Source organism: Podarcis cretensis (assembly GCF_951804945.1).
Source record: "Podarcis cretensis genome assembly, chromosome: 5".
NCBI lineage: Eukaryota > Metazoa > Chordata > Lepidosauria > Squamata > Lacertidae > Podarcis > Podarcis cretensis.
Genome location: NC_137174.1, coordinates 96908582 through 96921662, shown reverse-complemented (window position 1 = coordinate 96921662; position 13081 = coordinate 96908582). Strand labels below are relative to the sequence as shown.

The 13081-nt window shown below is 47.5% G+C and overlaps 1 protein-coding gene across 3 annotated transcripts in view; it reads left to right on the top strand.

Moving 5' to 3' along the window:
• The window catches only part of DVL3 (dishevelled segment polarity protein 3), a 54175-nt gene that overhangs the window by 27978 nt on the left and 13116 nt on the right, over nt 1-13081 (top strand). For all 3 annotated transcript variants that reach the window (XM_079977883.1, XM_079977881.1, XM_079977882.1), the window contains exons 2-8: nt 1284-1353; nt 6970-7091; nt 8170-8276; nt 8985-9120; nt 10411-10504; nt 10700-10769; nt 11560-11699. In XM_079977883.1, the coding sequence (XP_079834009.1) occupies nt 1284-1353; nt 6970-7091; nt 8170-8276; nt 8985-9120; nt 10411-10504; nt 10700-10769; nt 11560-11699 (739 nt within the window). The remainder of the gene's footprint in view (nt 1-1283; nt 1354-6969; nt 7092-8169; nt 8277-8984; nt 9121-10410; nt 10505-10699; nt 10770-11559; nt 11700-13081) is intronic.

The following is a 13081-nucleotide window of genomic DNA, read 5'->3' as shown; positions in this document are numbered from 1 at the left end:
CCTCCTCCCTCCCTCCTCCTGGCTTCTTCCCGCCCTGCCTAGAGGAGGAAGGGGGCTGGGCTTTGTTGGTGCCAGCAGCAGCAGCAGCAGCGCTCGAGTGGCCGCCATTTTAAGCAGCCCCTCTCCGCAGCTCTTTTGCGTGCTGCTCATTTTCCCTCCACCGTTGCCACCAGCCCCTGCCACTCACAAGACACAGATAAGCAGCCACTGGGGCTCGTAGTGCTCTTGCATCATTTCTGCCCCCTGCCAAAATATAGTTAGGCCCCCCTACAAGGTCTGAGAGACAGTGGACCAGCCCCCTGCTGAAAAACTTTACTGACCCCTAATCTATAGGTTCACTCCATTTAGCCAGCAACTATAGATTTTCTTTCACATCATTTGCTCCAAGTAGGCTTGTGTTCTAAGGAATCTCTGCTATTTTTTTTTTTTAAAGGAAACATTAGTCTTGGCAATGCAATATAATATGGGCTCCCCATAGTTTATGCAGGTTACAGAACCCAGTTTTCCTTTGTACAGGATTGGGACCATTCCACCATGTCCCCTTTGACTTCTGTCTTCCGGATATGTTACGTTATAGTCTGCCTTTCATACCTTAAAATACCCTTGTGGTAAGTTGTTGTGTGTAGTCTAGGAGCCAGCAATAGAAAGGGGATCAGTTTTCTTCCTCAGAATAAAACATCAATTGAAATATTGAGACCTGACAGGATAATGTGGCTTACTTTGATTTATCATTTTAAAGTGAACAATGTTTTCACCTGTCATTGTGCAAAACAGCCTTCTTCTCCCCCCTGTCTTTCTTTTAAGAAGGATTCCCATGCAGATTCGCGCTTAGTCATGTAGTTTTCCAGGCAGCCTAGACACGTCTCTACATCTCAATCTTGCTTCGCTTCACAGGGCTCTCTAAGGGACAAATGAACTGTTAAACACACACACTTCCTTTTATAGAAATCATAAATAAGAAGCAGAAATTAGAGAGGGCTTAGCTGCAAGTTGACAGATCCACAAATATGACCTGAGAAATAAGCTGATTAGGAAGTACAGATGTTTCTGGTTGGATTTGAGCTGTCTTGGTTGGGTAGGTAGGGCTTAGGATATGGAATTGAGATGCATTGATGTATCATACCCAATCTCTGCCTCTTAAGAAACATCCTCAGGTTTTATTATTGTGGCAGTCCAAGTTCTTCTGGGTTTTTTTGCCCTGGAATCAGGTTGCCAGCTCTGCTATTTTTTGACCTCATGTGCTGACCTGTACTTTGACATCTGTCTCTCTCTTCTTTTTGCAGCGTTGTGAAGGAAGAAATCTCAGACGACAATGCAAAGCTTCCCTGTTTCAACGGCCGCGTGGTGTCTTGGGTAAGCTGGATTCTTGACTGGGTTTCTTTTTCCAGGCAGCCGTGTACAGGAATGGCTTTACCATGTGGGCAGGTTAAGCAGCTCCTTCAAGTGACATAAAAGGTAAAGGTACCCCTGCCCGTACGGGCCAGTCGTGTCCGACTCTGGGGTTGTGCGCTCATCTCACTCTAGAGGCCGGGAGCCAGCGCTGTCCGCAGACACTTCCGGGTCATGTGGCCAGCGTGACAAGCTGCATCTGGCGAGCCAGAGCCACACACGGAAACGCCGTTTACCTTCCCGCTGGTAAGCAGTCCCTATTTATCTACTTGCACCCGGGGGTGCTTTCGAACTGCTAGGTTGGCAGGCGCTGGGACCGAACGACGGGAGCGCACCCCGCGGCGGGGATTCGAACCGCCGACCATGCGATCGGCAAGTCCTAGGCGCTGAGGTTTTACCCACAGCGCCACCCGCGTCCCTTTCAAGTGACATACTGGAATCCAATTTGCTGAGGTGCCCCTCCTCACAGGGCCTGTAACTGCAATGCCTAATTCTCAGGTTTACTGTGCCTGTGTGGCCTCCTCATCTTTGGTTCTCTGGCCTCTACCCACCCAGCACCTTCTCCGTTTCCATTTAAAACTGAGCATGCTCTCTATTCCACCTTGCCCAACTGGCCGCAAAGGAGCAGCAGCAGCAGCAGCAGCAGCAGCAGCCTTGCCTAGGAAAATGAAAGGCAAACACAGCTTGTCTACTGCTGGTTTGAGCACTTTATACCACACTGGGCCAGGAGCTCAGCTCAACCATTGGAGAAGAAGGCAGCAGAAGCCTTAAAACTTGGAAGGTGAAAGAATGTGAGAGTTAGCGGCTGTGTCCATGTCCAAGTCTTCCCGGTAGTCCTAAGCTGAAGCAATTCCCTGTTCTGTCTTCACTTGCCCTGCTTATTATACCTTGATGTGAGAGGAGCCAGGGCTTTTTATCCTCCCCCCCCCCTTATCCCTTAAAAGGTTTTTGCAAGGTAGTTCCTTCCAGTGAATGCCTTAATTTTGCACATGTTCAGCTGAAACCAGGTGGACCACCTCAGAGTAAGGAGGGTTGGGGATCACATTCTAGGCTCTGGAGCACGTCATCAAGCAGGACGCAATCCATAAAACCCATTTTTGGATTCCTTTGGACTCCTAACCCAGTGGGTAAGAACCTAGCAATGTAAAACTTTCTTACGTATATCTACTCAAAGGTAAGTCCCCTTCCGTTCGGTGGAACATACACTGAAGCAAGGGCGCATGAGATGGCAGCCTTGGCATGAAAGAGGAAGGAAGCAGGGACAGACTCATTGGCAAGTGGCAACCTCTTCTTTTCCTTCCATGGCTGGATATGGGATAAGCTCCAGTGCATCCTCATGAACTAACTGATGGTTGCTGGAAGTAGATGGATCTTTGGTATTTAGTCATCAAAACAATTCAGTTGTATGCCACTGATAGAAAAGTTGGGCAAGTTATTGTGTTTGGGGACATGCTTCAATCAATTTGAATTAAAATTAATCAAGACCTTAGTAATATGTAAGTGCAGCATGGTTCAGACCAGTGTTTCCCAAACTTGGGTTTGCAGCTGTTGTTGGACTACAACTCCCATCATCCCTAGCTAGCAGGACTAGTGCTCAGGGATGATGGGAACTGTAGTCCAAAAACAACTGCATATCCAAGTTTGGGAAACCTTGGTTCAGACAATCATTCCTCATTTTATAAACCATTAGAAGAAAGGATCCTGGCTAATTTTCCTGGTTCGTTTACCAACACTAACGTAAATTAAAATGCTGAAACTAGGCCAGTACCCGTTTTCATAATGGGAAAGATCTCATGCCACTGCTAATCTCCCAGCTCCTTTAAATTCTCTTTCAGTGTTTGCCAGTGGAATGTAAACATCTATCCTAGTTAGGTCTAATGCTAAACTAGCAATCTGCTAAACAAATCAAGACGTTCTAAATTAAAACCTCTAAAGTCACAGGCTGCTTGGTAGGTTCGATAGGAGTGAATGTGTAAAACTGATTTCTGAATGTTGGATACGCTGTAAAACAGCTGCAGTGTAATGAAGCAGTGTCTTTAGCAGCCTCTTTTTGTATTTATTTTCAGACACATCCTGATATCTTCTGTGAGCTTGCTTTTACAGCAGCCATAGAATGGGTTGGGCTGGGCTGCCATAGTGTGTTTTGCCTCAGGAAGCAAATGTCTTAGCCCAGTACTGGCTGTGGAAGCCAGATGTCGTCTTCTAATACCACAGGTCCCAGTGGAGTGTTAGCTCTGTGAGCTTAGAGGCCCCGATTTAGGTTGCCGCTTATGCTAGATTTGGATTCTGAACGCTTTACCATCGGTTGCCCCTTTTATGACATGAATAATATCAAAACTGCTCTTGTCCCTATGATTTTAAGGAAATCCTGCACAAGTTGTGCCCTACCAGGTTGAGTAGACCTCATGTTTTGGGTGCCTGCCCGAGGCTGGAAAAACCAAGGGGTGGTTCACCACTGAAAGCCCGCAACACATGACTGGTGCAATGTGTTAGTTTTATGGGTAACACATTGTGCTTTTATGGGTAACACATTGTGCTGGCCTGTTCTAGGGTGCAGCAGTTTGCACGGTCGCTTTACTGTGGAAAAAGTCCTCCTTAGCTTCTCTCTCTGGGCAGTCAGTCACAGAACTGCTGCTGCCATATTAATATTGCCAGATGCTCCAAAAATTGCTGCGCTGGCTGGTGGTGATGGGAATTGTAGTCCAAGACATCTGGAAGGCACCAGTTGGGAAAGGCTGTTGTAAATGGTTGAACTTCCGCAAGGCCTTCTTTGGGGCTCAGTCCTATTCCTGTAATGCAGGGACAGGGATAATGGATGTGTTCATACATCATGCATAGCCACTGCTCCCACCTTCCGTTGCACTCTGTCACCCACTTCTGGAAGGGAGCCACCCACCCACACGCAGGAGGAATCCAGAGGATGGGAGAGGAGGAGATATGTATATACACTATGAGCAGACATCTGTCCTCCCTGCTGCCTCGCTGCCCCCCCAATCCCTACTCCACCACCCTCCATTACAGATTTTCGCCTGTCTTCTCTTTCTCATAGAAGCCAGTAGTCCTCATTGACCTGTAATGAAAAATGAATGAGGCTGAAGTAGGAAGATGTTTGATGGGGAGGACAACTTGTCTTGATTATCTGACATTGGTATCAGTTATCACTTACCTGGGATTTGGGAGGGGGTGGAGAGACACCATATTTCCACAGCACCTGCTGCGTTTCTGTTTGGATAAAAGTTGAGGGGCAGTCAGAAACAAACTGAGGTTGGGGAGAAACAAGTCTCATAGATCTAATCGGACCAAAAGTTAGTTGCAGCTGACACTGCAGTCCCTTCCCCCTCCCCTCTGATAGATGTCAGTGGCTGCCGTCAGTCGCCATGGGAGACATTGACAGAGCAGCAGCTGGGAAGGTTGGGGCAGCGGAGAGGTGAGGGGCAAAAGCTGCCCCCTTTTAGAAATAGATGACCTCAAAAACAGCTATTTGCTGTAGAATATCCTGCTGAACTATATAGATTACCAATGCTTAGTAGCACCCAGTCATAGAATAGTCATTATTATTCCACAAATATGGCTTCTAGCACACAATCCTGAAAACTTCATTTTGAAGAATAAACGAAGCTTCTAGCCCATTTACCTGCAAATCGGGAAATACTCTAAACCTATTACTGTGTTAACAATCTGTGCTAGACAGTGTTGTAGTAGGACTTTTGAATAGCCAGGTGTGAGACCTCTGCATTTATTCACCTGTCTCTTGGCAAGGTCCTGGCCCGCCTCCCCTCACTATCCTTTCCTTCCAGGGATCATTGCAAAAGATCCCACATTCTGCAACCCCTGAATATTATCCAATTAGAATAATCAGATTTCCTAACTGGCAGGGTTTATTCCGGGCACAGAATTTTGAGATTTCTAGGCACAGCCTTTTGGCTTTGTATGCCATCTGTTTCCTAGCAGGACAGCTGGGCCCTTTGAGTGAAGAGTGGCCTCTTCCTTTGTGCATTGTGCCTGTCGCCTCCTGCTCTCATATCCCCCATGACTTAGGGGTGGGGTGAGGGTGTGTGTGTGTGTGTGTGTGTGTGTGTGTTGCTCGGTCCAGACACTGAGGAGCTATTTCAGGAGTGTGACTCTAATTTTAGGAAGATGGGGTGGGGGAGTTCAGCCAGAGTCCGTCCAGACAGCTCAAGAGGCCAGGGATTAGGCAGGATTGTTCATCCAAGGAATCCTGTCTTCAGGCATGTTGGTAGACGGATTCCCAGCCTGTTGCTCCTGGGAGAAAGAATCTACCTACTTCCTGTAGCTGCCAAGTTGGCTCTCAGGGCTCTTCTCTACATAAAGGTAAAGGTACCCCTGACCGTTAGGTCCAGTCACGGACAACTCTGGGGTTGCGGCGCTCATCTTGCTCTATAGTCCAAGGGAGCCGGCGTTTGTCCGCAGACAGCTTCTGGGTCATGTGGCCAGCATGACTAAGCTGCTTCTGGCGAACCAAAGCAGTGCACGAAAATGCCGTTTACCTTTCCGCCGGAGTGGTACCTATTTATCTACTTGCGCTTTGACATGCTTTTGAACTGCTAGGTAGGCAGGAGCAGGGACCGAGCAACGGGAACTCACCCCAAACTTCCGATCGGCAAGCCCTAGGCTCTGTGGTTTAGACCACAGCACCACCCGCATCCTTCTTCTCTACATAGGTTTCCTTAAACATATGCATTGATTTTAGTAGAAGAAAGTTACTATTAAGTGATGGTTTAGTACTTTTAGGAAGTACTTCATGCAGGGAAAATGGTTGCAGCAGCACCAGCAACAATTAAAGAACAACAGATATTTAGTGGGCTATCCTTGCATCTCTGTTTTAATGTCAGTAAACTGTTAGGGACATGGGTGGTGCTGTGGTCTAAACCACTGAGCCTCTTGGGCTTGCCAATCGAAAGGTCGGCGGTTCAAATCCCTGCGACGGGGTGAGCTCCCATTGCTCTGTCCCAGCTCCTGCCAACCTAGCAATTCGAAAGCAAGTGCATAAATAGTAACCACTCTGGTGGGAAGGTAAATGGCATTTCTGTGTGCTCTGGCTTCCGTCACGGTGTCCTGTTGTACCAGAAGTGGTTTAGTCATGTTGGCTGCATGACCCGGAAAGCTGTCTGTGGATAAATGCCGGCTCCCTTGGCCTGAAAGCAAGATGAGTGCCGCAACCCCATAGTTGCCTTTGACTGGACTTAATTATCTGGGGTGCTTTTTTTTACCTTAGGGTGTCCCCTCCCCATCTTTTGTAGCTTTGTTTGTTAGTATTATTATTTTTAGCCTGCAAAGCTGATTTTTATTCTTCCTCTGAAGCCTCTTTTTGCAGGTGCCTCTGTAAGTGCTGTGATTTGTCCTTTATCCCTGCAGTTAGAAGTTAGGTCTTGGCTCCCATCCCAGCTGCACAACCTCAGAGTGACATCCTTATTTGTTACGGTGTCACTAAACAGATGTACGTAACGAGACCAACAGGCTGCTTTGTTATATTGCAATACTTTGAACCTACCCTTCAAAATGGAAGAAAATTTTTAGCTGCCTAGGCTGGCTTACCTTGAGCTTGTTTTCTCCTTTCAGCTGGTGTCTGCTGAGGGGTCTCATTCGGACGCCGGGTCTGTCTGCGCCGACAATCAGCCAGAGCTGCCGCCCTCCATTGAGCGTACTGGAGGGATAGGAGACTCCAGGCCTCCTTCTTTTCAGTAAGTTGTGTGTCTGTGTCTGTGTATAAGGAGCAGCCTTACCTTGAGCAGGGAGAAAGTTGAGCAGTTTCTCTGCAGGAAGCGCATTCAAGGTTCCATTCTCTTCTGGCGAAAGGGAAGCTTAGTCTCTGCCTGTTTCAAGTGGCAGGGATAAAAGTTAACACTAGAGAGACCCAGTTCCTGACCATGGTAGCCTTGTGCCTGGAGTGCTCTCAGCACGGGATCCACAAAGGAAACTGAGACCACTGTTGAACCTACTGGGCTTCTTTCCTCTTTTAACAAGTTCAAGTTTGACGCAGTGGCTTATGGACACTGTTCTCTGGCACTCACCCCTGCCGTATGTTGGAGTGTCCATAGCTGAGTGTTAATCCCCAGTAGCTCCTGTTGAGAAGGATCACAGATTGCTGGGAAATACCCTGACCTTGGAAAGACCTTGGAAAGTTGCTCCTGTTCAGAGTAAACGGTAGCAGGCCAGATGAATTGATGCTTGGCCTTGGGGTAAGGTGCCTTCATACATTGCTGTTGCTGTACATGGCTACCTTCATGTTGAACAAACCTCAGACCTACCCTAGAGGAATAGGGGAGCAAGTGGGATTCTTGGCAGCATCATGTAAAGGTCTGTATGTGCAGCCTGAGGACACTGGAGCTTTGGCACTCCAGATAACTGCTGGCTTCTGCCCCTGACCAGAAAAAGTATCTAGTGCAGCCTTTTCTGGAGTGTACTACTTCAAGGAGCCATGTGTTTAGATGTTTTCCTGGCACATGTGAAACTAGCAGGAAGAAGAAGCCTGATAACATTTCTCTCTGATATGCTAGGATTTTTTACATATAGAAAGAAGAGTGTGCATTTGGTTTTTTTAAAAAAGAAAATACAGGGAATGCCAAATATTCAGGCCCCCATCCTGCCGTCTGACATGGTACAGTCCAGAAAGGATTGCACAGCACACCTTTTGCATGTTTTAAGTTCTTCCCTCAGCCTTTTCTTTTAAGCCTCACACTTCTGTGAGCAAATTTGGAGGAGGTGCTTCTGCGCAGTTTTCTACTATGTGTGTGTATTTGTTTGTTTTTTACTTTGCAGTCCCAATACTGGAGGAAGTCGAGAGAACCTGGATAATGAGACGGAGACTGACTCAGTGGTATCGATACAGAGGGAAAGGCCGCGCAGGAAAGATGGACCTGAACATGGTGAAGTTTATTTCCTAGAGTTCAACTGGCTATAGTAGTAGTCCCCAGCCCACCTCTATCAAAGTCTGCTCTGTAGGCTGTGCCCTTGACTCTGCTGCTGTGTGCATGTTCTTCCCCATCCTCGGGGCCTTGGGAGGTCCACCTTCTCTGCCGCCATCCCAAGCCAACAATTTTTGAAATTTCCGTGCAATTCAGGGCCCACAGCCCTGTACCCACTCAGGGGCTGGCTCCTCCACGGACCCAGCTGCCCATCTGACCAAATGGGCAGACTAACTTTCCCTTTTAAAACAGGGAAGAAAAAATTATCTGACAAGTTGTGGGGAGAGGGAGCCCGCTCAAAGATTGCTTGGGACTCAGGAAGGCCTTCCCATACTGCTCCTTCTCACAACGTGAAAACTGGGTTCAGATTTTTAGTTTTCTGCTAATGGAAAGAGTTTGCCAACGAGCGCTGTTATGTTGATATAACCCTCTCCCACTCAACCCTGCCAACCTCCTTCAGGGTTGTTGTTCTGTAGGATTGCTTAGTTTGCACAGTGTGTTATGAAGGTACTATTATTTGTAGGCTCCCTTATATTTTCGCTTCCCCATCACTAGAAAGGCAACTGGTGATCCTTTCCCAGGTGGGATATATATTTGTTTGACTTTTTGAAGGCCTTCTCTTCTGAATGGTTCCCCTTGGCCATTGACCCTCTCCTCCTTTTACTCCAGCCCCCAGGGTGAACGGGACAGCCAAGGCAGAACGGCGTCGGGAACTAGGGGGCTATGAAAGCTCCTCCACCCTCATGAGCAGTGAACTTGAAACCACCAGCTTCTTCGACTCAGATGAAGATGATTCTACAAGCAGGTAAAGGAATATTCATGGCTTGGGAGAAAGTGACCTGCTATGACTGGAGTCTGGTGAAGGATCCCAAATAAAAACTCCTCAGTTCTTCTTTCCAATCTAATGCTTCTCCCTTGACTCGCCCCAGTCATTTCTTCTTCCATATTCTAGTCTCCCTGGAACAATTGCAAAAGAACTGATTTGAGTTCCAGAAATTTGGCCTTCTTCACATTGTGGCAGTCAGCCAGGGTTTGCAAAAGTGTGTGGACTTGCCAGGGACCTGACCCTGACTCTCTTGACTGTACGCATAGGAGACACTTTGTTCAACTGTGCTTGTCTTATTTGCACACACTGCAGTATTTACCTGTGCATCATTTTTCTTCTAAAGAAGAACCATCGCATCAGTATTCGCCTGGAGTTTGGTAGATTGGGTGCAGGATATTTTTTATCTTCCAATTGCTCACATTGCCAAGCTGGTTTAGGCAGTTTTCCCTCTGTCCTGAACATTGTTCTGCCACAGTTAGGTACAGCTGCAAGTAGAAACAGACTGTTGAGTGATGTGAACACCTCCCCCGTCCCCGAAATGCTCTGTAGGTATGTTTTGCTCACCACCAGCTTTTGTTAGAAAGTCGCCCACCAAACATGTTCAAAGGAGGACAGTGTGTATTCCCCAGTTCCCTTAATTAACACCAGGAACAGGATACCTATGATCCAGATGTTGTTGGGACTCCCAATGCCCATCTGCTCCAGTCAGTGGTCAGGGAAGATGGGAGTTGTAGTCCAGCAACACAGGCTCCCCCTCCCTGCTTTATGCAAGAAGCGATAAATGAAACTTTTTAATTGTTTGCCAGGTTCCCCATGGAGTCATATTTCTCCCACAGTGTAAATTAGTCTTTGCCGAACTGGTGGCCCCCAGATGTTTTGAATGACAACTTCCATCAGCCACAGCTGAACAACTGTGCTTCCGGAGGCTGATGGGAGTTGTGGTCCAATCTGAAGGGCAACATGTTGGCAAAGCCTGGTACAGAGTGCCTCTGCAGCATGTGGCCTAGCCTGTTCTAATCTCTTGAAACTCATTTTTGTGATGTGTCTTTTCATTTGCTGCTTTGTTTTTGTGTGTGCTTGGGGACAAGAAATAGATGGAAGAGGAGGTCCTCTCTTGTGCAAGGGATTAGCCAAGGTGGCTCCCTGTCCTCTTCTAATTACATTCCTAGTTACCCAGAGGTGGTGGTTTTTTTTTGCCTCCTCTCTACCTTTTTCTGTGCTTTTCCTGGTGGCCACCTTGTGAGCCTTGCTTTTGCCTCCATACTGTAGGTTCAGCAGCTCAACAGAGCAGAGTAGCGCCTCCCGGCTGATGAGAAGGCACAAGCGACGCAGGCGGAAGCAGAAAGTACCACGCATTGAACGGGTGAGATGCCTGGGGAGGGTGTCTGGGAGTAGGGAGAGTGCTGCAAGTGACCTCACGAGTGGTTGGGCACAATTTAAAAATTAAGGAAAAAAGGGAGAGAACCTCTGAGGGCATTGTTACCCCACCCTCTCCACAGGTCTTGCAAGTGGCATCTAGGTTATGTTTTGGGTCTCACCCTCTTCCTTTCTGTTGTAGTCCTCATCCTTCAGCAGCATCACAGATTCTACCATGTCGTTGAACATTATCACAGTTACCCTCAACATGGGTGAGTACAGGTAGTTGCTTGAAGTCATTTGGCCCACATAACCCAGATTGGGATGGCGGGAAGGAAGTGGGCAAACAGATATTTTGCATCTCAGGCCTGATTGCTGAAGAGCAAACTACAGTCGTACTTTGGATCCCAAACACCTTGCAAGTCGAACGTTTTGGCTCCTGAATGCCACAATCCTGGAAGTGAGTGTTCCAGTTTGCAAACGTTCTTTGGAATCCGAATGTCCAATGCGGATTTCAATTGGCCGCAGGAGCTTCCTGTAGCCAATTGGAAGCTGCGCCTTGGTTTCTGAACGTTTTGAAAGTCGAATAGACTTCTAGAACGGATTTCATTTGACTTCTGCAGTACCACTGTACTGGATTTTTTCTACCATAGACAAAATGTTATTTCATAATGTAATGCTAAATGGCCTGTGCCATTTATTTATTTTTTGCTGAGTGCTACATGTTTATATCGTTTTCCATTTGTCCATAGTCTCTAGTATGTGCTACCACACAGGTAATGCCTATCTCTGTGTGTGCCCCCCCCCTTTTAAAAAAAAGGCAGTTTCCTTTTTTGCTTACCAATAAAACAAGATGATTTAGATTTGGTCATCCAATCCCCCCCAAACATTTTCAGCCTGTCTCCATTTTCTGTTGTCTAAAAATACCTAACAGGCATTCCTTGTAGCTGGTTAATGGCCTGGCTGAATTAATGAAATGCTGGCCATTGGTTGTGTGCTGTTCTAATTGCACAAATACCTCCCCTTCGGGTCCCTTCCAACTCTGATTCTATGATTGTACAGAGAAGTACAACTTCCTGGGCATCTCCATCGTCGGGCAGAGCAACGAGCGTGGTGACGGCGGCATCTACATTGGCTCCATCATGAAGGGAGGGGCTGTGGCAGCCGATGGCAGAATTGAGCCCGGAGACATGCTGCTGCAGGTGCTTTTTAATTTTTTTAAAACTTTGAGAGCCAGATGTCCAAGAGGCCTTGGTTTCATGCTATACTCACAATACGCGAAGCTCAGTGCGATGCAACGCGCAAAGGACTGGGGAGGAGCAAAGCAGCTGCAGGTTTCTGTCCAGGAGCCCACGCAGTTGAACAGTGAGCCTAGGGTTTGGCTGAGCATGACGTGAGAACCAGGCCTCTTTCTACAGAATCTGTTATCCTGTGATCACGACAGAGATTTCAGTTTTGGCTCAGTTGGCAGAGCATGAGACTCTTAATCTCAGGGTTGTGGGTTCAAGTCACACGTTGGGCAAAAGGGGGTTGGGCTTAGATGATCCTCCTGGTCCCTTGCAACTCTACAATTCTGTGATTCTATACCAGAGAGTGTACTTGCTATCTGTGGAAGGTGGAAGCACAGCGACCCAGGACAGAGATAAAATCAGGATGGCTGATTTGGAATGTCTTGTTTGTGTAAATGATGTGGTTCTTATCTCAAGGGAACCCTGGGGCCATGATAAACCCTCTGGGCTGTGTACCTAAGGCTTTGAAAGCTTAAAACCTGCCTGTTACTAGGCAAGAACCGTCAGATCTAGGAAAGAGGCCATAGGTGGGGGGCAGAGCACACACGTTGCGTGTACAAGCCCAAAGCTCAGTCCATAGCATTCGTTTAAAACATCTTTAGTCAGCCCTTCACTGACAAGGAACCCCAGGGCAGAGAACAACAAAACAATTAGTATTCCGCAGTACAAACACTAGAGCCGATAATATATCGACGCAACCATACCCCACAAATGCTTGGGGGAAAAATAGGTCTTCAGGTGGTGGCAGAAACTGCTAGGTGATTTCTGTTTCACATAGTCTTCTGTCTCAGAGGGACTGGCACCAGGGGACCACCACTGAGATAACTGCATAGCAGATCTCAAATGCCTGCAGCACAGCCGAGAAAGTCTGTCCTCCTGATCTTAATGCAGAGGCAGTTTCATATATATGAGCAGATTTTTCAAGTATTTAGGCCCCATGTTTTGTAGGGCTTCATAAATCACCCCTAGCCCCTTGAATTTTGCCCAAACAGCATGTTCTGAGCAAATGGAAATCTTTCAGGGTAGGCGTTCCATGCCCCCAATGGGTTAAGCCACTGAGAAGCCTAGCTGTCACATTCTGCACTCGCTGCAGCTTCTGGATCTTCATCAAGGGTAGCCCCCCCACCCAGCACATTATAATAGTCCAGCTGGGAAGTCACCACTTCATTGGTCACTGTAATCAGGCACTCCCTGTCCAGGAACTGCTTTACCTGATGAACCAGCCATAGCTGACAGAAGGTGCTCCATGCTAGCCATCTCATTGTCCAAGGAAAGGGCAACCCCACTTGGAACAG